Genomic DNA, 22716 nt, shown 5'->3' on the forward strand with positions numbered 1-22716 from the left:
CATAAGACAGAATGCTGTGTACTTTTTTCACACATAGCGTAAAAAAGCTCACCTCTAGATTTCTACCTTTTGACTCCTCAACAATGTATTTGGCAACCCAAAAATGTTTAAATACTCAATTCATAATTAATGCTATTTCACACAATAATATAAACAATATTTTCAGCTAAGACAATTCATACTATGAACTGTGAATATACTTCAGATAAGGAGCAATGGTCTAAAATTGAGACTTTAGGTAACTACAAAATACCTTTGGAGAGATAAAGAAAAAAAGTACTTCTTTAGAAAAAAGAAGTACTTTAGAAAAAAGAAGTACTACTCCTAAAGAAAAAAAAGTACAAGATTCCCCCCCCAAACATACAGAGATAGTTGTAATCCTACTTCTGGATCCAAGGAAAAAACTTGAAAATTTGGTCTTGTCTAATCCATAAAAAGAATTAAAAATCTGTAATATACCCTTGCTTTCCCCATCTCACTTGTCTAGTCAGAACTTCCTCTGCACCAATTTGCTCAGCAGCAATGTCTTAAAAATATTAGCAAGGTTTAGCTAGAAATAGAGCCTGGATTGATGATTTTATTGATTAAAAGCTCTAATCAGGCAAAGACTTTTTGTATAACTAGATCTACATCTAAATGTGTATGTGCACAAAACTTAATACACTGTATAGTCCTACTGCCTCACTGGAATGATTGGAAGGCTTAAAAATCACCATTTTGGTCTTTCTATATGTCTCATCTTTCCTTTATAACACCAAGATCTGTGGAGAAGAGCATGTTTTCATAGACTTTTGCCTGCACTTTGCTTAGGCCTGAAACAAAATGTTCCTAAAACCCAGGCAGAATTGGGACTTCAGCTTATTAGAATTTTTTAAATTATAAACTTGACACTTCACACTTGCAAACTGAGGAAAAGCTGTAAACACTTATCTGGGCCAATGTCTGTCAGTTACTCTGTTCAAGGGCAGTAAGATGTTCCTCTAGATATGCTGGTCCACACTGTAATGAAAATATTTTTTCAGCTTGTTTCTCTAGTTCAGTGATGCATGTGTTTATTCTCTTCTCCAAATCTGAAAGTGGACTGACATTCAATGGAACATGTTCATACAGATATTTACATATAGCATTGAAGGAATAATATTTGTGTAACTTATCCACCAAAGAATAAGGCTCATCGAGAGAGCTACGACTTGGCCGCTCTTTCTGCAATCAGTACATAGTAAAAATAGTTATTTCTGAAAATGATACAAATGCAAAGATTAAATTAGGTAGTCTGTGAACTTTATTTTGCATAAAGAACTGTGATACCCGTATAAATGCATTTTACATATACCTTCTAAGAATCTGTAATTTTGGCAACATTGTTAACATAGACTGCGATTTCCTCCTCTCCCATGTACTGCATTCAGAGATTATTACATCATCCCAAAAAGACAGAAAAACAGAAATAGGCCAGTGAGGCCCATGATAGCATACACAGAGTAATTAAAAAGACTATAATTTTTTTAGTTAGAAAAGGAGATAACTCAAGAAAAAAAAGGTTATTATGTTTCTAAAGAGACCAATAAAATCATGTGCAATTTAAGTTCTCGGAAAGGACAGTAATGCCTTCCATCTGTTGAGAACAGCCTTGGAAGCATAGGAAGAAGCTCTGTTCCTTGATCTAGCAAAGAATTTAAACTAGCAGCATAAATATTTGAGCAAATTTTTAAAACTAAAGGTAGTCATTTGAAGTTAATCATCAAATTGGTCACTTTCCTGAAATAACTTAGTAAGTGTTAATACAGAGTATTCAATGTGATTTTAAACCCTCTAGTTTAGCTGAAAGACAATGACATGTTCTATCTTAATAGCAGGACAGCAAGACAAATTATTTCTTTAAGAAAAAATCAAATGAAATGCAAACTATTAATACACATATGTTCATTTTAGGGTTAAAAGGGAAGAGGTGAGTAAAACCAATTAGAAAATTAAAACATATTAATATTTTGTTTTGACATTAACCCAAATTAAAATGTTTCCATTTTTATGTCAGATTGCTCCTCTTGAAAATATACCTTTTAAAGAAAAAATTAAATTTTATAATGAAATGTTCCACCCATCAAAATACTTCTACATATTTTTTGTTTCTTTGTTCCTGTGAGAGAAGAAGTTCTGGTTCAAAGCAAAAGGGCAATTTTTCTCATAGCTCTGTAGTTAAAGGCTTTGAGTGAATCAATACTTGCAAATACTTTGACCTAGGCAGGTCAAAAGGAATGTTCTGTTTGCTCCAAAAAGAATGTAATTTCGACAAATCACTGGTATCCACATTATATTAAATTCTTTTACAAAATACAAAGGCATATTCAAAGATCTCCCTAGCAGTCTTATCAGTACAAGAAAAGAAAGAAAGCTCATTAAAAAGCCAAACTAGCCATTCCCCTTTTCATACTCATCAGAACTTTTCACCTCAGGGTTCAGGACTTTCTGTTATGTTAGTAATGCTGTGGACTGATCAAATATTTTAAACAATGCTTGATTCAGTGTCATCACTCAAGCATGCTTCCAACAATAGAAAATCACGGTACAGCAGACAAAAATTTACCTCCATGGTTTAGCTTTGAGAAAACGGGAAGTTAACAACAGAGAGGCTGCTCTCGTCAAGGTTTGCCATTTCTACAAACCTCTTAGTTTCCACTGTCTGAGGGTCTTGGAAATACAATCTATGCTCAAACTCAGTTCTCAATATTTACATTCACATGGCTTTGCTCAGGACCCAACTCCTGCATGTTCACTTCACCATACGCATGGGCAGTTAAAATAGTAAGTAGCTGGACTCACCAAATCTCGAGACTGTAAGAATTCTTCAAAAGTAAAAGGAGGCTTTTGCATTTTCTGCTGACATACAGTAAGAATTGTTCTCACCAGAATGCCTAAAAAACCCTAAGATAACATATATTAGCAAATATTTAAACTTTAGATAACTAAAACTGACAGTCAAAGCTATCACTATAGCATATATGGAGCATGTTCATTGCAATTTCTTCCAATAAACAGAAGACTACACATTCTTAGATGTCAAGCAACGTGCTAAAAATGTGAAAGATAAAGGCAGAACTTCCATTTTCTTCTCAGTACCTCCACACAAAACATTTATACTATTATTATTTATGTCCTTCTAAAATACATACCAAAGATAAAGTGAATGTCCAATCACCTGGCAAATCTGCTCTCTTCTTACATATTGAGTTTTTGTTTAGAAGTTGGAAGAAATGTGAGGGTTGCAGATTAGCAGAAGTCTTACTGAAATCAATCAACTGGTATCTTCTAAGTTGAGTATAATTGAAAACTCAAACTTTACACGTAACATCTGAGCAGAAACCAAGTGTGAGAAATACCAGTTTGAAAAAAATTACTTTTTTAGTAAATTCTGAAATTAAGAACCCCAAACAAAAATGATAGAGCAACCATCCCTAAAAATGGTTTTGTTAATATCACAGCTTTTGTGCAAATAACTGTATAGAATAAAAGCATACAAAGGAGTAATTCGGATTTCAGAGCCTGCTTTTAAATGATGAGCAGGTTCTGTTTGTTCCCAAACAACAAGTTCTGGATTAAGCACCCAAAGAAATCATTCAAACAATGTAAGATGGTACACTTAGCAAAACCTACTATAATTAAGTTTGGCAAGAAAGAATTCTAGAAACTATTATAAAAGTCTTCTTTGTGTCCAATAAACATTTTGTTATTTCGACATAATTAACTACTGCACATCAAGACATATTGTCACAGCATAAGGAGATAAAAAAATATGGATGGTGAAATGTAGCCTGTTTTTCCTACTACTGCAATGTATTACATACTGCTAGCATGAAAAACGGATCAAGTCAAAACAAAACAAGTAACAACAGAATGCTGGTAGAAATCCTCTGCCACTGAATGTAATATCACTGAAGTCAGTGAGGTTTTTGGGGTGTAACTGAGATCAAAGTTTGGCATAAAATCTGCCTACAATGTCAACTTTTTCCCCTAAGGCTATTACAACTAATATATCACAGACTTTATTTCATTGAGTCGACAGAAATATTCTCTATACCAAAATTACTGTTTTAGTTTAGTCACTTCGACCTAAAAATGCAGTTAGTGAACACTGAATATTGGGTAAATGCTACTGTAGAGCAGCATCCTCAACCAGGCCAAGGAATTCCACAGAAAAGATCCCATGTCCTATTTAGCGAGAGATGCAAAACAAGAAAGGAATGCAGCAATGCAATTCTTCCAGCCCTTGGTGTCAACCGTTAAGTATGCTACTAGGTGGGAAAAAACTACCTAGTACGTATACTACTAGGTGGGGAAAAAAAGTACGGGTAAAAAAATCTAAGTGATCTAGCTTTCCTGGAGTTAACAAGGGAGTGAAACAAAAGCTTCAGCCTCCCATCGCAACGGTTTCAGGCACTTCTACCCATCGGACAGACCCCGCGGGGCGGTACCACCTCCCACGGAGGAAACGCCTCAAGGGGAGTAAAGCGTAGGGGACATTTCACGCGGGCTGGGAAAACCTGGGACGGAAACCAGCTGGGAAGGGCGGCTTTCTCCCCTGCAGGTCACGGGATGTGGTTTCTGCTCAGGTTTTTGTGACACAAGACGTGGAAAAGATGGTTCGGGGCGGGAGGCCGTCAAATAAGCACAAAATGCCATGTTAGAGACCACCCGTTAGGAGCCACTCTCTGCCTCGGGCTGCTCCCAGCCGTCCTCCTCTACCGGGGGGTAACGCGGAGCCGCAGCCAGCCAGCTGGCCGCGGAGGCGTGCGGAGAGGAAGGCACCGCGCCGCGGAGAAGAGCCCTCAGGCCCCCCCGTCAGTCCGTCAGTCCGTCAGTCAGTCAGTCAGTCAGTCAGTCAGTCAGTCTGTCGCATGGGGCTGTCACGCGGCCCTTCAGCGTCACTAAGGGCCCCTAGCAACCGTTCCCCGCCGAAAAGCACCCTCCCGGGCACACTCTTCCGGCCCCCTCCTCTCCGCGGCGGCCGAGCCCGATACTTTCGTTCCGGGGCCTGTGAGGGCCGCAGAAGAGCCGGGCGGCCGGCCCTCTGCAGTGAGCGCCGGCCCGCGAAGGGGCTGGAGCCGAGGGAGCGGGTGAGGAGCGGAGCGGAGCGGAGCGGTGCGGTGCGGTGCGATGCGATGCGGAGCTCCCCGCCCCACCGCGAGGCCGTCGAGGCCACGGGGGTGGGAGGAAGGAGAGAAGAGCGCGCACGGCGCGGAGGCAGCGCATCTCTGGCAGCCCTGAGGCCCGTGAAGGGCAGGCGGCCGCGACGGGGGTGGCGGGGCCCCGGGGCCGTGCGTGGGGCGGCGTGGCAGCTCTCTCCGCGGCGGGGGGCGGCCCCAGACTGCCGCCGTGGCCGCCGGCTAGGCCGGGCCGCGGTAGGAGGCGGCTTTCCGCCTTCAGAGGCCCTGGTGTCCCTGCGGTGACAGGGGATAGGGGCCATTCAGTCATGCCTAGACGGGAGAGCTGCTTTCTTACTTTCCGTGAGACATCACAGCAGCAAAGGTCTGTGCCCCTCAGAGTTCCGTTGCGTTTCCTACAGCCTGCTTTATGCTGCCCTAGGCGCTTCCTGCCACAGCAAGTCCCAGTCCTGCAAATTGCCAGGCGGCGCACTCCCTTCGCTCGAGGTTGAGGGTATCTGCCGCCTCCTCAGCAGCCGTTCCCCTGCGAGCCCAGACCGAACCATGTTGCCTCCACATGGCGCAGCAGGCGTTAGCGAGCAGAGATGAGTGAGGACACGGCGGTAACCGAGCTGAGCGTGCTTTCTGGCACTTCATGAACTTTACACAAAACCCCTGACTGAGGTTTTGCAGTTGTAATGTGGAGGGTACCCTCCAGCAGCAGTGATTTACCTGGGTTTTGGAGATTAGGTACAGATAGAATTGTTATTTACAGTCTTAAAATTTTCTGTCTGAATTGAGATTTGGATTTTGCAAGTTGTGTAAACTCTATTGCTGTCTGGTTTTTTGAAAAGTATACTGCTCTAACTTCGTGAACAGCTATTATTTTGAGGCCACAGCGGTTTTCCTGTGCCGTTAGAGTGGCATATCTCCTGTCAGTATCAATAACGAAAGTGCTTCAGGGTGTCGTAGTTGAACACCACAGTGCCATGAGACATTATACTGAAAAGAATCAGTTTGCAGGCTGGGAATGCATGTCAAATTACAGGGCCTGTCGCCCTCTTTGCTTCTTGAGGAAACTTGATAATAGTAGAGTTAGTCTGAGATGTAGGGTATATTTGCTTTATCTCAGAGCTATTTAAAAGCAAATTGCACTATAAAATTTCTATGCGTATTAGATTTTGTGTTTGTTTGAATGGACATCCCTGACCTTTCAAAAGTTAGAGCTTGTTGGCAGGGGAGGGGAAGGAATCATAGCATGCATGAGTATTAATTTTACCAGAAAATAATAACTAATTTTTCTGGAATTAATTTTAAATTTTTATTGGAAAGTTAGCAGAGTGTTTTGGTTTTGTTATTTTTCAATTAAATTACACTTGCTTTTATTTAAACACTTCATTTTGGATCACATGTCAGGAATTATTGTTTGTTTGGTTTTGCTAAACATGACTGTTTTGTTACATCATTTCACAAGTGTGATCCCTGACATGAAAAAGTAAACCTAAATTGGCTGAAAGTAAATACTGAGAATGACTTTTTTCCTTTGAAGTGATGCAGCACAGAGTGCAAAAGGCAGTTTGTAACTACTGCAGGCCATGCAGGCTCCTGACTGTGGGCTGCTTTGAAGACCAGAGAGGACCCTGAGTGATCTAGTCAGAAGGGTTTCACTAAAACTGTGACTATGAACCTCTGCATACAGCAATACTAATTCTGTCTGGGTTGGATATGGGCATACAGTCATGTTTCTGATACGTTACTCAGAGTACCCAGTAAAAACTTTATGCCAGCTGCAGAGGGTGACACAACATCTGTCCCGAAGAAAGCCTGAAAAAAAAAATCAACGTTATTAAATAAATACAAACTTGCAGAATGAGTCTAGACTGAGTCAGCACTTACTATCTGGTATATGGAACACCAAAGCCATGTTTTAGCTCTTGAGACTAATTTTTCAGCCTCAAGCCTCACTCCTGGAAGGTTTCTTTTATCTCACAAAGTTCTGTCAACAGGGATTTCATTCAGGTAGTTTGGTTTGCCCCCACACAATAAATTTCAGGATAGAGATCTAAGTTTGTGCAATTAACTGTTCCCTTATAGATTTCTGTCCTGTAGATGTTTAATTCATTGTCAGTAGTCATGCTGAAGACTAATAGGACTGCTCATCCAGGTAGATAGTGTCTACCAGTGTTTTCACAAGCTTTTAGACACTGATCCTACCAATAGAAAAGAAATGTAATTCTGCATGAGTTAAGTGAGTGGGATAACTTATCTTAGTAAACTGATGAATGTGCATATATGTGCATTAAGGATACAGATCTCAAGTTCTTTCTAGCTGTTTATCTCATGCTCTTCTGAAATCCATTTGGAGTTCTTGGTGCTCTAACAACTGAATCAGATTATTTTATTATTCTTTCTGTTACAGGAAATACCTTCTTTGATGAGTATGTTTTGCTAAATAGGATCATACAGAATAATTTCCAATAAATTATTGCATTTTTATTTAACAGCTACAACATATTGTCTGTTTCAGCTAACCATGTCTTTAAATTCATCTACACTTTTAAATGAAGAAAACTCTCAAGGACCAAAAAGAAATACTGAATGTTTGGAAAGTCTAGAATTGCAGACTCCATCATCGTTTCAAGATAACCCACTTCAACGATTACAGTTAGCATCGCAGGAAGTACTTGAAAAGGCAAAAAAGAGTGGGAGATCAAAATGCCCCCGATGCAGTAGTTCAAGGATGTTTTACTGTTATACGTGCTTTGTTCCTGTTGAAACTGTCCCTACCAAAGAAATTCCAACTGTGAAGGTTAATATTTTGTATGGATTTTTAATAATATTCTTGTGCCTTTTAGTTACTGGGGACAACGAACAGACAGTCTGTCTGTGACCAGTTCTTTTCTGATTCATTCTTTATGGACATTCATCTTTAACACAGCTATAAGTATGAATAAACTACAGTTAGATAAAATTATTGATTTTATTTGAGGAATTAACATGTACAAACACTGACAATGTTCCAGTCCTCACATAAACATTTATGTACCTACTAGATGAGAAGATAAGCTGAAGTCACTCAGCTTCTCGTGCAAATAACTATGTTTTCACTTAGTTCTTACAAGTTTCTCTACAGTGCTCTTACCTTCATTCTTCAGTTTCTAAGAACTCTGGCCGGAACAGAGTGTATTGTGAACAAAATTATGATTTGTCCATAACCAAGAGTGAATTTTACATAAAATGTGAGCTAAAAGGCATTCCTAAATGTCATGGTTGTATAATTCAGATAACCACTCTTAAAATATAAATAAAGAATAAAAAGTGTAATGTCCTTCAGCTAAAATACATGGAGAAACCATCAAAGAGGACTGAGAGGCATTCTGCAAAATCACCTAGGAACTAAAATGCATTTTGAAGACACTCTGTACTTTGAAAGCATCGTGAAAATACTTTAGAAGTACTTTGGAAATTTGACCTAGTGGATTTAGGTGTATTTTCATTGAAATGGTCATTTTTGCAATAGGGTGAATACCCAATACAGGTAACTGTTTATATTTAGGACTGTTATATTGCTCCAATTAAGACCACACCTTATTTACCATATTGATAATATTTCTAGAGGTTTTAGCACACTACTACTGCAGCATTCCAAATTGCATTCATTGCATACTTAGATATTTACATGAACTGAGAGAAAGTAACAGGTGCTTCTTATCACTTGTCTCTAGTCTAGTTCTAAACCTATTAAAACAAAAACATTGTCAAAAATTGTCAGATATGTCTTCATTACATGCCCATAAGGATTTCTGCTGGATTTTGCATAAATTTTTGTACAAATTTTTGTACTTGTATATATGATCATAAATATTGCTTATTTCTTTTTTTTTTCTTTCTTACTGTAGTTACCTTTGAAGATTGACATTATTAAACACCCAAATGAAACAGATGGCAAAAGCACTGCTGTGCATGCTAAGCTCCTGGCACCTGATGATGTTACAATTTATAAATATCCTTGCATTCCAGAATACGAAGAAAAAAGACATGAAGTAAGAAATTCTATATAGATAGCAGGGCTTTGTGCTGGGGAGATGCAGAGGCATCTTCTATACTTCCTCCTGCAGTGATGCTGCACTCTGCTGGGAGGGAGCGGCAAGAAAGCACTGTTCTATTAATCCATTCCACTCCATCTTGAGCTCTCTCAAAGCTTGGGCCTACAAATGTACAGTGGTTATGGACTGTCCTCCAAAGCTTGGAAAAACTGTAGCACTATCTAACCACCATGAATTTCCTAGGTTCACCACCACAGACAATGGATAATTTGATTCATTGTGTACTATAAGTACTTTGCCCAAAGATATGAAAGTATTCAACTTACAGCAAGTTAAACAGCAGTTAGGTGTTGTGCTCATCATATTCAGCAGCTACAGTGTTTAAATGTCCTTAAAATTTTTAACATTCACTATTACAGAGAAAACCTATTGAAATGCAACTATTGTCTATCACAGTCAGCACAGAGCCTGAAAAAAAGTGAGCTAGGAACTTGGATGTATATGCTCATTTAAATGGTGTGATTAATCTGAAATGTAATACTTACATATTTGATGTCATAATTAACACTTTCATTATTGTTTGACCACATGAAGAATAGGATAATATACATATCTCATAGAGATGTTATTTTCTTCAAGGAACAAGCCATCAAGGAAAGCATAGGTGGCAAAGAGGCAGGAAGCTGAAAAAAAGCCAGAAAGAGCAATGGGGAAGGCAGGCAAAAGTGGGAAGAGATTGCAGTGACTGTATTGTTCAGGCTTTCCAAGTCACAGATTCTGAATGCTGCAATAAGCTACTGGAAAAATACTAAGTAAGGTCATCACTGGTCTTCATGTGAGATATTTGTGGGACCTGCAATAGACACAAGGGCAGAAGAAGTTATTTCTTCTGATCTAAAATTTGTGAATGAAATTAGAAACTATTCTTTGTGGCCTTCCTGCCCCATATACTGCAATGGCAAGTGAAATTTGAACTTCCTCAGGGCTGACACCATTGTCTTGGCTGAAAAAATCTTTTTTTTACAGAAGTATTAGAGTTGGTAGTAGAGGCATGGAGGTAACATTTAATTAAAGATCTCTAATAAGTATCTTTATTCATTATTTTAACATAGTCTTTTATCCTTTTAGACAATAGAATAATTTTTAAGAGATACCCTTCCATCGTCCCCTCACTTAAATGTTTGTGGGTGGGGGTAGAAAATTTATGTTCTTTAATGAAACAATTCCTGGTGTTTTATTAGATTTTGTTGACACTCAGATTTCTTTCTTTTCTTCATTTAGATAGCACTTATATTTCCTGGCCCCAATTCAGTTTCAGTAAAAGATATTGCTTTCCATCTCCAAAAGTACACTAAGAAAGGTGTTTATGATAATGACGACGACTATTCCAGAGAGCCATTTCTTAAGCAAGCAAAAATAGAACCTAAAGAAGAAGAAAAAAATCTAAATGAATGCATCTCAAGCAACAGGAGTGAAGGCACTAGACTGAAGAAAATAATATTTATTGACAGTACCTGGAATCAAACTAACAAAATAATAACTGATGAACGACTTCAAGGTAAAAAAAAAGTTGATATTGAGATGTTAATGCTACAGAAATGATTAAGGGAAATATATGCCTGTATAACAGACCTGAGCATGATATAAGTGTATACCTAACCCTATATCTGAGTATACATGAAAGATTCAACAGCCTATTTCAGTGCTGTAGAAGACTTCCTGAGCCAAAGACGCCATTGCTTTTCATGTCATATAATTTGTTTTGCAAAATTATAAGACTAGTATTAAGAAAGCATTTACATTTATTTCTCCCATGTCTCTGTTGGAACAAATTTCCTCAGTCTCACGGAATGGAAGCTGTCATGTTAGACAACAGAAGACCAGTAGTTTGAATGACCTCTGAAGGAAGCCAGAAGGATTTCCTTTGCAGGTGGCTATCTGCCTTTTCAGGAGACCCAGGGGAGAATTTTTGTACACACTAGTGGCAGACAGGCCACTAGAAGGTGAAAGAGGGATGCAGGAGATACAGTGCGAGTATGTCATGGCTTGGTTTCTTTTTCTAGTAAAGTTCTTTGTTTCATGATTATTTCAATGACCTCACTACTTTCCAGACAAAAGGGGAGTGCCCTGCTTGTAATTCTGCAAAAGTTTTTTGTCTTAGGTTCATTACAAGAAGTTTACCGTTAAGTATTCTAGATAAAACCACAAAAGATAAAACAATTTAGCAATAGCATTCCATTTCCTTTGAGATAAATAGGAGTTTGAAAATACTTTCATTAGTGAAAAAAGGTGCACTTAGCTGGGAGACAGGCTATCAGGTGTAATATGTATATAACTGCTTACTAGTGCCTGCTTTGCACTGGACCCTACAAGGAATTTCACAGCCTTCTTACATGCAAGATTAATGTTGCCTTGCTGTATAGTCAGTTTATTAAAGAATCCCACAGGTTAGTATAATGTATTGGCTAATTAAAATCCTGTTACTAAGTATTTGGTTTAACACAAAACATACTCTATCAAATAAATTGAAGTATTACTGTAAAGATTGAAGTAATTGCATGTTGCAAGTTACTGTAAAGCATTTGGAACTTATTTTAAAAGTATAAATTTAACTAAAGTAACAGGCAGCCAGGGGAACCAAAGATTTCTGTGGAAGCTTACGCAATATATCAGTCAAAAATTTGTGATTGTTGTTACTTTGGAGCTTTTAAAGAATGGTTTCCAGTTACTCCATGTGAATGCTGATCTGGTGGACTCTTCCCTCCTTTCTAGAACTACATCTCTGTTCCAGCTGTATTCCAGTCCTCTGTTTCCCTGAGCACCTTTCAGGGTTGCTGTAAGGTGTGACTAGTGTCATGCAAGTCAGTCTCTTATCCACACCCAGGGGAGAATTTTACCCTCCATACAGCAGGTATAACAGTGTGCACAAGCCGTGCATTCATTGCTTTCCTTAGTGCCTGTCATAAAGGACATAAGTTGCATTAATACTCCTTTTAGAGATTGCAGTTTTGCCTTCCAAGATGAATGGGGCAGAGTTTCTCTAAGCATAAACTGATGAAATTTTTATATTGTACACTTTCCTGGTTTTGGCTGGGATAGAGTTAATTTTCTTCCTACTAGCTGGTGTAGTGCTGTGTTTTGGATTTAGGATGAGAATAATGTTGGTAACACACGGATGTTTTAGTTGTTGCTGAGCAGTATTTACACTAAGTCAAAGACTTTTCAGCTTCTCATACTGCCCTGCCAGTGAGGAGGCTGGAGGTGCACAAGAAGCTGAGAGGGGTTTGCTCCAAAAACCAGATTGCTTTGGTATTTTTTCCTGTAAGTGTGATCCACTTTGTATTAGCCAAATGTCTTATTTTATTAGCTTATACATGCTCTTGTACAAGGCTGAATCATACATCTGCTTTAGTAGTTTGATGTAGTTTGGGTTTTTTTTAAGTTTCTGTGCTTGCTTTCATTTCCACAAGAAAATGGTAGCCTTTGCCTACGCACGGCTAGGATATTGAGAGCAGTAAGTTGATGTTCTCTGAGGCAAACTTCCCTCATCCTCTTTTTCTGACAAATCTCTTGTCCTCTTCTCACATTTTCATCTTTCTTCTTCCCTCAAAATCACACGCAGGGGTGTGATGCAAAGAAAAAGTGGGAGTTCTGTCATGAGTTTCCACATTCTTTCTAAAAGATATGAGGCAAGATGAATCCAAGGTATGTAAACCCCTTCTTCCTCAGCCTAAATCCTTAAGTTACTCATAAACCTTGGGATCTAAAAGATTAGGAAGTGAGCAGAATTCCTGCCTGAAATAGTTTCAAGCTGTTACCTCTTTAGGAAATTAACATTATAATTAAAATAACAGTAGGCACATTAGTAAGAGCTTAGACTCTTACTAGCTGCCATAGGTACAAACCATAATTAGTCATTACTTAAAATTTTCAGCACTGGTATTTCTTGAACTAGTGAATCTCCCAGTTCACTATACAAACTAAAGGGACTGTCGTGGTTTAGCCCTAGCCGGCAACTAAGCACCACGCAGCTGCTCACTCACTCCCCCTCGGTGGGATGGGGGAGAGAATCGGAAGAGCAAAAGTAAGAAAACTTGAGGGTTGAGATAAAAACAGTTTAATAGGTAAAGCAAAAGCCGCGCACGCAAGCAAAGCAAAGCAAGGAATTCATTCACTACTTCCCATGGTCAGGCAGGTGTTCAGCCATCTCCAGGAAAGCAGGGCTCCATCACGCGTAACGGTTACTTGGGAAGACAAACGCCATCACTCCGAATGTCCACCCTTCCTTCTTCTTCCCCAGCTTTATATACTGAGCATGACGTGATATGGTATGGAATAGCCCTTTGGTCAGTTTGGATCAACAATCCTGGCTGTGCCCCCTCCCAGCTTCTTCTGCACCTGGCAGAGCACGGGAAGCTGAAAAGTCCTTGACTAGTACAGCAACAACTAAAACATCTCTGTATTATCAACACTGTCTTCAGCACAAATCCAAAACATAGCCCCATACCAGCCACTATAAAGAAAATTAACTATATCTCAGCTGAAACCAGGACAGGGACAAAGAGGCGATGGGAGGCTCAGGCTTCAGCACGTGTGTAAACTTTACCCCTTACATACATCTTGTTGATAAGAACTTAGAATCTCTCTTAGATGTAACATCAATGACCAAACATGATTAATGTTTGGTCATGAAGATGATCAGAGGGCTGGAGCACCTCTCCTATGAAGACAGGCTGAGAGACTTGGGGTTGTTCACCCTGGAGAAGAGAAGGCTTCAGGGAGACCTTATAGCAGCCTTGCAGTACCTGAAGGAGCCTACAAGAAAGCTGGAGAGGGACTTTTTACAAGGACCTGTAGCAATAGGACAAGGGGTAATGGCTTTACACTGAAAGAGGGTAGATTTAGATTAGATGTAAAGAAGAAATTCTTCAGTATGAGGGTGGTGAGGCACTGGAACAGGTTGCCCAGAGAAGTTGTGGATGCCCCAATCCCTGGAAGTGTTCAGAGGTTGGATGGGGCTTTGAGCAACCTGCTCTAGCGGAAGGCGTCCCTGCCCACGACAGGGGTGTTGGAACTAGATGATCTTTAAGGTCCCTTCCAACCCAAACCATTCTATGATTCTATGAATATAGGATCCTACAGGTTTGAGCATTCGATTATTATAGTGGAGGGAGCACAGGGACTATCCTGTTATAATAGGATGTAGCATATCAGGAAAAAATGGAGGCCTAAGGAAAGGTGGGAGATCTCTCTGAAAGGTATTGTCTGCCATAAGACACAGGAGAGTAACTTTTGTAAGGGAAATTTGGTTACATTACTTAAGTAGATTTAAGGGTAGCTGCATTTCCATTTTGCTCAGCCTCAGATTCATAGAAATGTTTATTTCTGGTGAGCTCAAAGTATGCGAATGCTAAAAAAGCAAAACCAACATGTTGATTTCCTTAGTATTGTAAGCTTTCATATGAACAATCAGTGTGTGTAATTAAACATTGCCTTTGGCTGTATAGATACAAATACAGTACAGATGATAGAAACATGCTCAGTAAACTGTAACCCTTAACCCCCTCTAATTTTTTTGTTACAAAACTCCTAAAATTCTGTTTGAAATTAACTGATCCTGCATTTGTGGTAAGCTCAGTAGTGTCAGCGGTCTTGCCTTCAATGAACTTTTGTTTGTGTTCAAACCACAAATAGGTGGGAGTTTACATTGGAGGAATCGTTCCCTAAATTTAGTTCACTGCTGTTAAGGTGGAAACGTCGCTGAATTTGATGAAAGTTTTCACTTTGGTTAGGGCTGAGAATTCGAGTATTGAAACATCTTGAGGGAAACAAGCTTAATGCAGTTTCCTGTTACTATTGTGAATATACTTGTATAGAATTATTAGAGGTAATAATTAATTAGACTATGTTGTTTTGAATTTTTGGTTCCAAAATGCCAAAAATAACGTTTAAATTCAGTGATGAAATCTCCTGTTGTTCATTTTTTTTAACAATGCTGTAGGAGAGATTTCTTTTACTATGCAAGATATCATACATTACTAACTGCAAAGCAAACAACTAAATCCATTTTGCAATTACAGTAGAAAGAATTAAACGTAGTTTGAAGGTAAAAAGTATAGAATTACAGGTGCTAGGCTATAGGCCAGTTGGTGCTCCTGAATTTGGACCTTACGGAAACTTCTCTGTCCATAACTTCCAAGCAATTCTTAAACCATACTGTTATTTATACTATTACTTGTACTAAACCATTCCATGGAACGCACTTAGTATCTGATTTTAACATTTAGAAAGAGATAATCTTACAACCTTATCCTGGTATTGCCAGGTGTATACGCTATTCTTTATAATCCAACTGTCCATCCTGTTTACAAAGGGATTACACATTAAGGTTTTTTTGAGTAGTTTGTGCATCTTAAGGAGCATAAAAATCAAGATACACGTTTAAAATTAATCTGAGTAGTAAAACAGTTACAGATACTGTAGTAGATAAAAGATTTTCATATGCCATACAGAGACCAATTTTTTTTCTTTCATCTCAAGTGGGAATGCTTTTAGTTTCTAATAAAATTAATGACCAGATTCTGTCATACTTACTCCTGAGTAATCCCAGTGAGATTTCAGTTACTTAACAAGCATAAATGAAAAGTGTCTGGCTCTTAGCAAATACTCCTCGGTTCAGCAAAACTAACAGTCTGAGGGATTCCGTTTTACACTCGAAAGGTATTAGCTTTGCAAAAGATGAAGTTTGCTTAATCATTTTATGAACATTGATGAGTCTTTGTAAGTGTGGGTTTCACTCTTCCCGTCTGAAGAGACCCTGCAGTTTACTGAGGGCTGTGCGGCTGTGTGAATGAAGGGATAACTTCTAAGTTTTAATTGCAAATAATGAGGATTGTAACCTGAAACTTACAGCACTTTTTCATCCAATTTCAAAGTGGTCCACAAAGGAGAATAAAATTATTGCCTTCATTTTACAGATGAAAAATGGAGGTACAGGAAGAGAAATTATTTTAATGCAGGCTAGCAGCAAAGTCAGAAAACAAAACTAAAGACTTGTTTGGCATCCCATCCACCAATCCACATTGTCTAATCTATCAGCTTTTTCTCTTGACAGGGTTGCTGCAAATTGAGTTGAAGACAAGGAAAACTTGCTTTTGGCGTCATCAGAAGGGAAAGCCAGATACATACCTTTCCACAATAGAAGCAATTTATTATTTCCTTGTGGACTATCATCAGGAGATTTTGAAAGAGAACTACAAAGGACAATATGATAATCTGCTTTTTTTCTTTTCATTTATGTACACATTGATTAAAAATGCCAAGTGTTGTGCAGGAAAAGAGTAAGATGTTTGTCTATAGGTAAGTAACACCACCTTTTATTTTGTTTCTTTTGTAATGATAAACTGCACAAATGTAACTATTTTTGTCTAACTGAACTCTGGAAATAGATGGTACTCTTAACAATGGCTACAGTGTTTGTCCAAAAGTAAGCTGCAGACCTCATGTCTTGCACACTTGAGGTTGTAGAACTACTCAGATGAGCAGTCTGATTAGAAATTCTTAATTGAAAACAGTTATGCTTTGCTAAATATTGCTGTGTTTGAACCTACAGACCTGACATGCTCATCACAGTGCAATTATTTCTTGAGCTGGGGCCCTCAAGAAATAAGGCCCCTCTTGCCATAAGGAGTGATCTCTCTTAACTGTAAAAAGGAATTAGCATGCTAGCTTTTTATTATTATTATTATTGTTGTTGTTGTTGTTGTTATTGTTATTGTTATTATTATTAATACTTTGTTTCAGGTGTTTTCTTTGTGTTTTACCCAGTAATACTGATTTCACTTTCATGACATCAAAAACTTAATTAAATTATTCTGATGGTATTTAACTCGGGGGGAGGGGGTGCCAATACAAAATGAAAGACCACATTAATTAAGTGAATGGGATATAAATTATGTACTGTCAAGACTAATTCTGGAAAATTGTCCTAGTAATAGAAAAAAGCAATCTCTTTAAACATCATTATACAATGCATGATTTCTATAGTACCATTCACATAGTGTTATACTAAGATTATTCTCAACTTCCTGGATAATTTTAGACTTCTTCAAACAAATTAATTTAGTTAAGTGTTTATTATTATTATTATTATTATTATTATTATTATTATTAAATATCATTATTCTTTTTGGGAACGCTAACTTAACAAATGTCACTACGGCATATCATAGACAGTAAAATTTTGCGGATGCCACATACTTGTATTCTAAGCAGCAGAAAGGGCTCATTGCACTGTAGGAGTTGTCTGAAAACTCCTTTTGCAGGAAACTTGATCTGAAAACTTGATCTTTTTGCAGGACCTAAGACAAAGTAATCTGCAGAGACAAGAAATAAGGAAGATGGTGGTTCCAACCATAACATTTCTGACAAGACTTCCTTAAATTAGGCAGACTATGAATCTGCTGTGTTTTTTCTTTTGCAGTAATAGTGCAAATTTGAACAGCATAAATAAGACTTTGTCTATGCTGATGAAATTTTTGCTGGTATGTAGTACTGCTGACAGAGTCATCACATGTGAATGTAATTATACAAGTGTCTTTGCCAAGCTATACCGTACAGCTAATGCTGGCAGAGGTAACAGACCTAAGCTCTATCTTTACAAGCAGAGTTATACGAATATATTTTTATCATACTAGGACGTTCTGCCAGAAAAATTCATGTTGGTAAAAATTATAGTCTTAAGGTAGAGAAAAATGTTTCATTAGAGGTATGATATAAGATGGATAAATATTTCTGAATACTGTCAGAAGTGTGTTACTTAAGAAAAAACAAAATCTTGTTGAAGTGACACAGATTGAAAAATTTAATAGGTTATTTTTTAAACAAAAATTCCGAAGTTTTTGTTGTATATTTTCCTCAGCAGATCTGGCTAAATTATCACCTGTAGCATACTCTCCATGAGGGCACCCTCACACCCTGGTGAACACAGAAAGAGTGCCTTGAAAAATACTTCAAGAAAATATTTTTAGGCTACACAGCAATCCATACAGGCTCAAACAACTGATTTGTACTATGTTTTTTAATGCTTCAAGATATTTAAATCAAAGTTAATATTGCTTAAAACACAAGACACAAATACACTCTCTCTGCAAGTCATACTTGTCTGCAGATTCGTATGCCTATCTGCACAAGTGAAAGCATATAAAAATGCATTTCAGTGGACAACCAAAACACATCTCCTCCATTTGCAAAAAGAAATGCAATTAAGTTACATGAGTGCACGTAAAGTGTGCATGAACTATAACAGCACCACGAGAAACACAGGCTTGAAGTCAGAATGAGAAAGATTGTTTTTAAATACACATATATAATGGCACAGCTGTTAAGTATATTGTGAGTTCATGTGCCAGGCAATGAGAAAAATCAGCAGTCATGTCTCAGTGCTATTGAAACAACACATTTCTTATTCATTTGGTTCTTATTGCTATTGAGAGGTTATTTTGGCTTTTTACAATGATTAATGCTATTTCCTTTGGTATGAATTTTGATAGTCTTTTGACATTTCCATCTGTTCTTGTATTTCTTAAACAAAGATTGCTGTAATATTTTTTAAAAAATCACACAAGTATAATAGCTTGAGAAGGAAACTTTCACCCACTTTAAACAAACAAAAATAAAATGAACCCACTGACCTAATGTTTTACAAGAACCAGAGAGAAAAATCTGGGGGGAGCGGGGGGAGTGTTACTTCCAAGACACATTTCCCTGAAAACATGTTTTTTTATTTAAGAAGCAGAGGTCAGATAAAAGCTTATATAAGCTGTTCTTTGTTACTTTTGGAAAATAGTTTCATAAGGTTAAAAATGGTTTCCAAATTTAAGTTTTATGTACCTCACTTTATTTGAACAATGGGAATTAAGAATCTATTCCAAAAGTAAATTAATTTTAATTCTCAGGTGAAATCAACGTACAGAAAAGGTTTTAAATGTGGAACACTGTGTCCAGGAATTGGGTTCAGATTCTTTTTCTTCCAGTGCAACCTCAGTGTAATGCAAGAGTCATTCTTACACCAAGTGATGGAGGCACATCTAATATCTGTAATTAATCATAGTCTGTTGATATTCCTGTGATAACCTTTTATGAGGGCAGGAAGGAGGTTATTGTCACTTCTGCTGCAAATCTGTTCTGTCTGAGCAGCAGATGCAGTTGCCCCTTCTCTCCCATCTCCTGCTCTCCCCTCTGTAAAAAGATTTACATCCTCTATTTAATTTCAGTGCTGGTATAAGAAGCCAAACCAACCAAGTCATCCACCTCACACTGAAACTGTCTCAATACCGCTGATACATTTTTCCAGCTTTGAGACTAAAGAATAGTTTTGTCCCACCAAATGAAAGCCATCAAGTGGTTAATCCTTTCAAGTGCAATTAGCAGCACTGACCTCCCTGTTCTTTAAAATGAGGGTCATGGGGAGGTAAAGGCCAGTTCTGGGCCTTTTCTTTCATATCAGAATACCCCTTCACTAACTATCTCTTCTGTTTCCAAAAACATCAGAGAGCAAGGAGGAAAACAGGCTTCTACTTCCATTAGCAGTTAACTTAAACAGCCATAAGTTAAAGGGGGAGGAAAAGGAAGAGCATCTCTATCTATCTCCTTTCACAACAGAAGACATCTGGCCTCCTGTGGGGAGGCCCCAGATAACAAAGAACCTGTCATTACAAACCTCCAAGATGTGTTCAGAGAACCATTTTACCTGCAGTCTGGCTCATTCATTTCCTGCCACTGAAGCCATCTGCTTTTGCTTATTGTGGGTATTTTTGTTCTTTGTTTGGCCAGGAGCGTGAAGTGGCTTCACTTTAGCATGCCTGTATGCTTGGTCAGAGGGAGGATTTAATCCTTTTCTCAAAATGAATAAGAGAGGGAGCTGCAAAAAACAATTCCTTTCCTGGAAGGTAGCACAAAAGTCATCCAAGTCTAGGTTGAATAAAGGGTCATGTCAGTGCATGGGGTAAAGATACATTGCGACTGAAAAGAGATGGCAACTTGGAACCTACAGCAGAACCTTCCAAAGCACTTGTAATTTCACCTGGTTTAAATCCTTTGCTACTGCTACTGCAATTTTTTTTCAGTTTGAGTCCATCTGGTTTTCCACATAGGCTTCTTCAGCCCCAATTGCAGAGCAATGTAGTGATCTGTTCTTGGTTGTCTCTTGCACTGAGTTTCAGTATTTTGCCTGAATGCTTTAAAAATCAGTCTATCATCTTCATAAATGATGGTCTTAGCATACTTATATAAAATGTAATGTGATGTGAAAATCCATTCCACCTATCGCTATCTTTGAAAATACCAAAATAAGGAGGGGGGAAAACTTCCTATTAGTTTCCCATAATTTACTATAATGCAGTTACAACACTCCCAGGTACCACTGACTTGTGTCTCAAAGTATTCCAAAAAGCTGCGCATCAGCTGAATTCATCAATTCAACTTGTTTTGCAACACAAAACTTAACGGTGACTGCAGCAATGTTAAAACAGGAAAGCTTTCCCACTAAGATGAAAAGATTGTGTGGCAGTAAGATGCATATCTGGTATCTATTGATACCAGAATATGAGGTCACCCACTGAGGTACTGAACAACTCAAAATAATTCCTGAACTGTTACCCTTTGTCTTGAGAAACATTTTTTCAGTAAAATTCCAATGTTGTCATTAGTAAGAATGTTGATTTTGACTGGTGACACTTAGTAATACTGATATTCAAAGTAAGTGGTTATATGAAAAATTTACAACATTCTTCCTCTTCACTTGTTGGGAAAGATAACACATTGCTGCCATTTTATGGATTCTGAAGAGAAATCAGATGCTGTAGAATTTGGAAGTAGTGTATCACATTAAACTTTAAAAACACTCATAGCGGTGTGGTTTCTTTACCACTACCTGCCAGAAAAAAAAATTCAAATAGTTCTTGAGTCCCACAGCAAGAGGTGGGAACTACTTCTCTAATGCAAAACAGACGTTGTATTTTCCCCTCACTGAAAATGGAAATTTTTGTCTAACTTTAGCAATACTGGTGCTGTTGTCACATTCAAATCAACTATGATTTTACTGCTGACTTTTCAGACCACTGGTGTTGCAATAGGCTGTTTAGAAACATACCACAGAAGAGTGAACAGAAGAGAATGCTCCACACCAGTATACCCAAGATTGCGTCCTACTTGACCGATGATCCTGTGCACTTCACTTCCCGTGCCTGTAAAGTTAATTTCTGCCTCTAGATAACATGGCACCCACAAGCCAGTTGAACTCAGCATGAAATCTAAGGGCTGAGTATTATTACTTCAAAGGTTCTGATGGTAAAATTTCTGCTTTTCCAACAACAGGGATAGAAGAGCTATACAGAAGTATGTGTACATGTGTAATATGAATAAATGTATACCTCCCTCCGACCGATAAATGCATTAGGACACAAGCCAAAGATTTGCTCCTATGCTGTTTCTGTCTTAGGGAACATAAAGAAAATCAAAGTGTGGTATCAGAGTTTACAAAATTAAAGAATAAACTATTATACGTACAGAGCAAATGTATACTTTAGATACAGACATATAGCTGAGCCTGTTAATGTACACAGATGAGTAGTTTGACAAGAAATTAATTTGTTAAGTTTGAATGCACTATCCAGCACAAGTGCTGTATTATCCCTCCAAACAATAGACTGGAAAAACAAATAATATTTCATACCTTTTCACTATTCTGAGTATCGCTGCTAATGAGTCTAGTGTAGTTCCCTACTCTTGTCTTATAAAGTATCATATTTTCTTTGCATCTCCAAGCAGCACTGAAGTATTAGATTCGTAAAAAAAAAAAAAAAAAAAGTTAAGCACATCCATCCAGGCTTAACAGGGCATGCCAAGAGAGGCCAAAGGGGTAAACAGGTTATTCCAAAGCAATTAAAAGAGTAAAACTGCAAAGAAAAATTCAGAGAGTGTTGAACTACACAGAAATTCTGACTCACCTGCACAGAGGAGATGCTATGGATCATGCTCTGCCATTTGTTTAGCAGAGAACAGGAGAAAGGAGCAAGAGCACACCCACCTTAGTACTAAGGAAAATGCATTTGCCTCAAGTAATGGCGTGCATGAACACCTACAGTGAACATGCACATATATGACCCTTGATGGAAAATTCATATTATATATAGTGCAACGTGGTGTTTTCTGTTCTGTCTTTTGATTACTTAGTGGAGAATAAAATAATCGAACCACAGTTAGTGTTTCTCTGATGTTTTGGGTTTTTATTAATAATATGCAATTAGTTTATAGATTCCTCAGTTTATGCTAGTATTTACTCTATTTCAATGTAATTTTATTACAAACAACAGCATGTAAACCTATTAATGTAACTGTAAATTTTATAATATACCTTCTGTCCTACCAAACTGAGATGAGACCTGGCCTTTACTCTGTGAGAATACATTTTTGTGCATATGATCTGGAATAACATGTAACTGTAATAAACAAGTTGTCTGTGAGGTAAATAA

General features: G+C 38.0%; 1 protein-coding gene across 4 annotated transcripts; it reads left to right on the plus strand.

Annotated features, from left to right (window-relative positions):
* The first annotated feature begins 4946 nt into the window (after positions 1-4946).
* DTWD1 (DTW motif tRNA-uridine aminocarboxypropyltransferase 1) lies at positions 4947-22716 on the plus strand. Of its 4 annotated transcripts, XM_075506096.1 has the most exons (7): positions 4987-5111; positions 5581-5888; positions 7666-7947; positions 9038-9181; positions 10466-10742; positions 16299-16543; positions 21300-22716. In XM_075506096.1, the coding sequence occupies exons 3-6, from the start codon at positions 7672-7674 to the stop codon at positions 16526-16528; spliced, it is 927 nt and encodes a 308-aa protein (XP_075362211.1). In that variant the 5' UTR covers positions 4987-5111; positions 5581-5888; positions 7666-7671; the 3' UTR covers positions 16529-16543; positions 21300-22716. The 4 variants fall into 4 exon arrangements, with proteins under 4 accessions (XP_075362213.1, XP_075362210.1, XP_075362211.1 ...); XM_075506098.1 differs by lacking the exon at positions 5581-5888 and having other exon boundaries at positions 4947-5070; XM_075506095.1 differs by lacking the exon at positions 5581-5888 and having other exon boundaries at positions 4980-5111.

This window comes from Mycteria americana, chromosome 6 (genome assembly GCF_035582795.1).
Source record: "Mycteria americana isolate JAX WOST 10 ecotype Jacksonville Zoo and Gardens chromosome 6, USCA_MyAme_1.0, whole genome shotgun sequence".
Taxonomy (NCBI): domain Eukaryota; kingdom Metazoa; phylum Chordata; class Aves; order Ciconiiformes; family Ciconiidae; genus Mycteria; species Mycteria americana.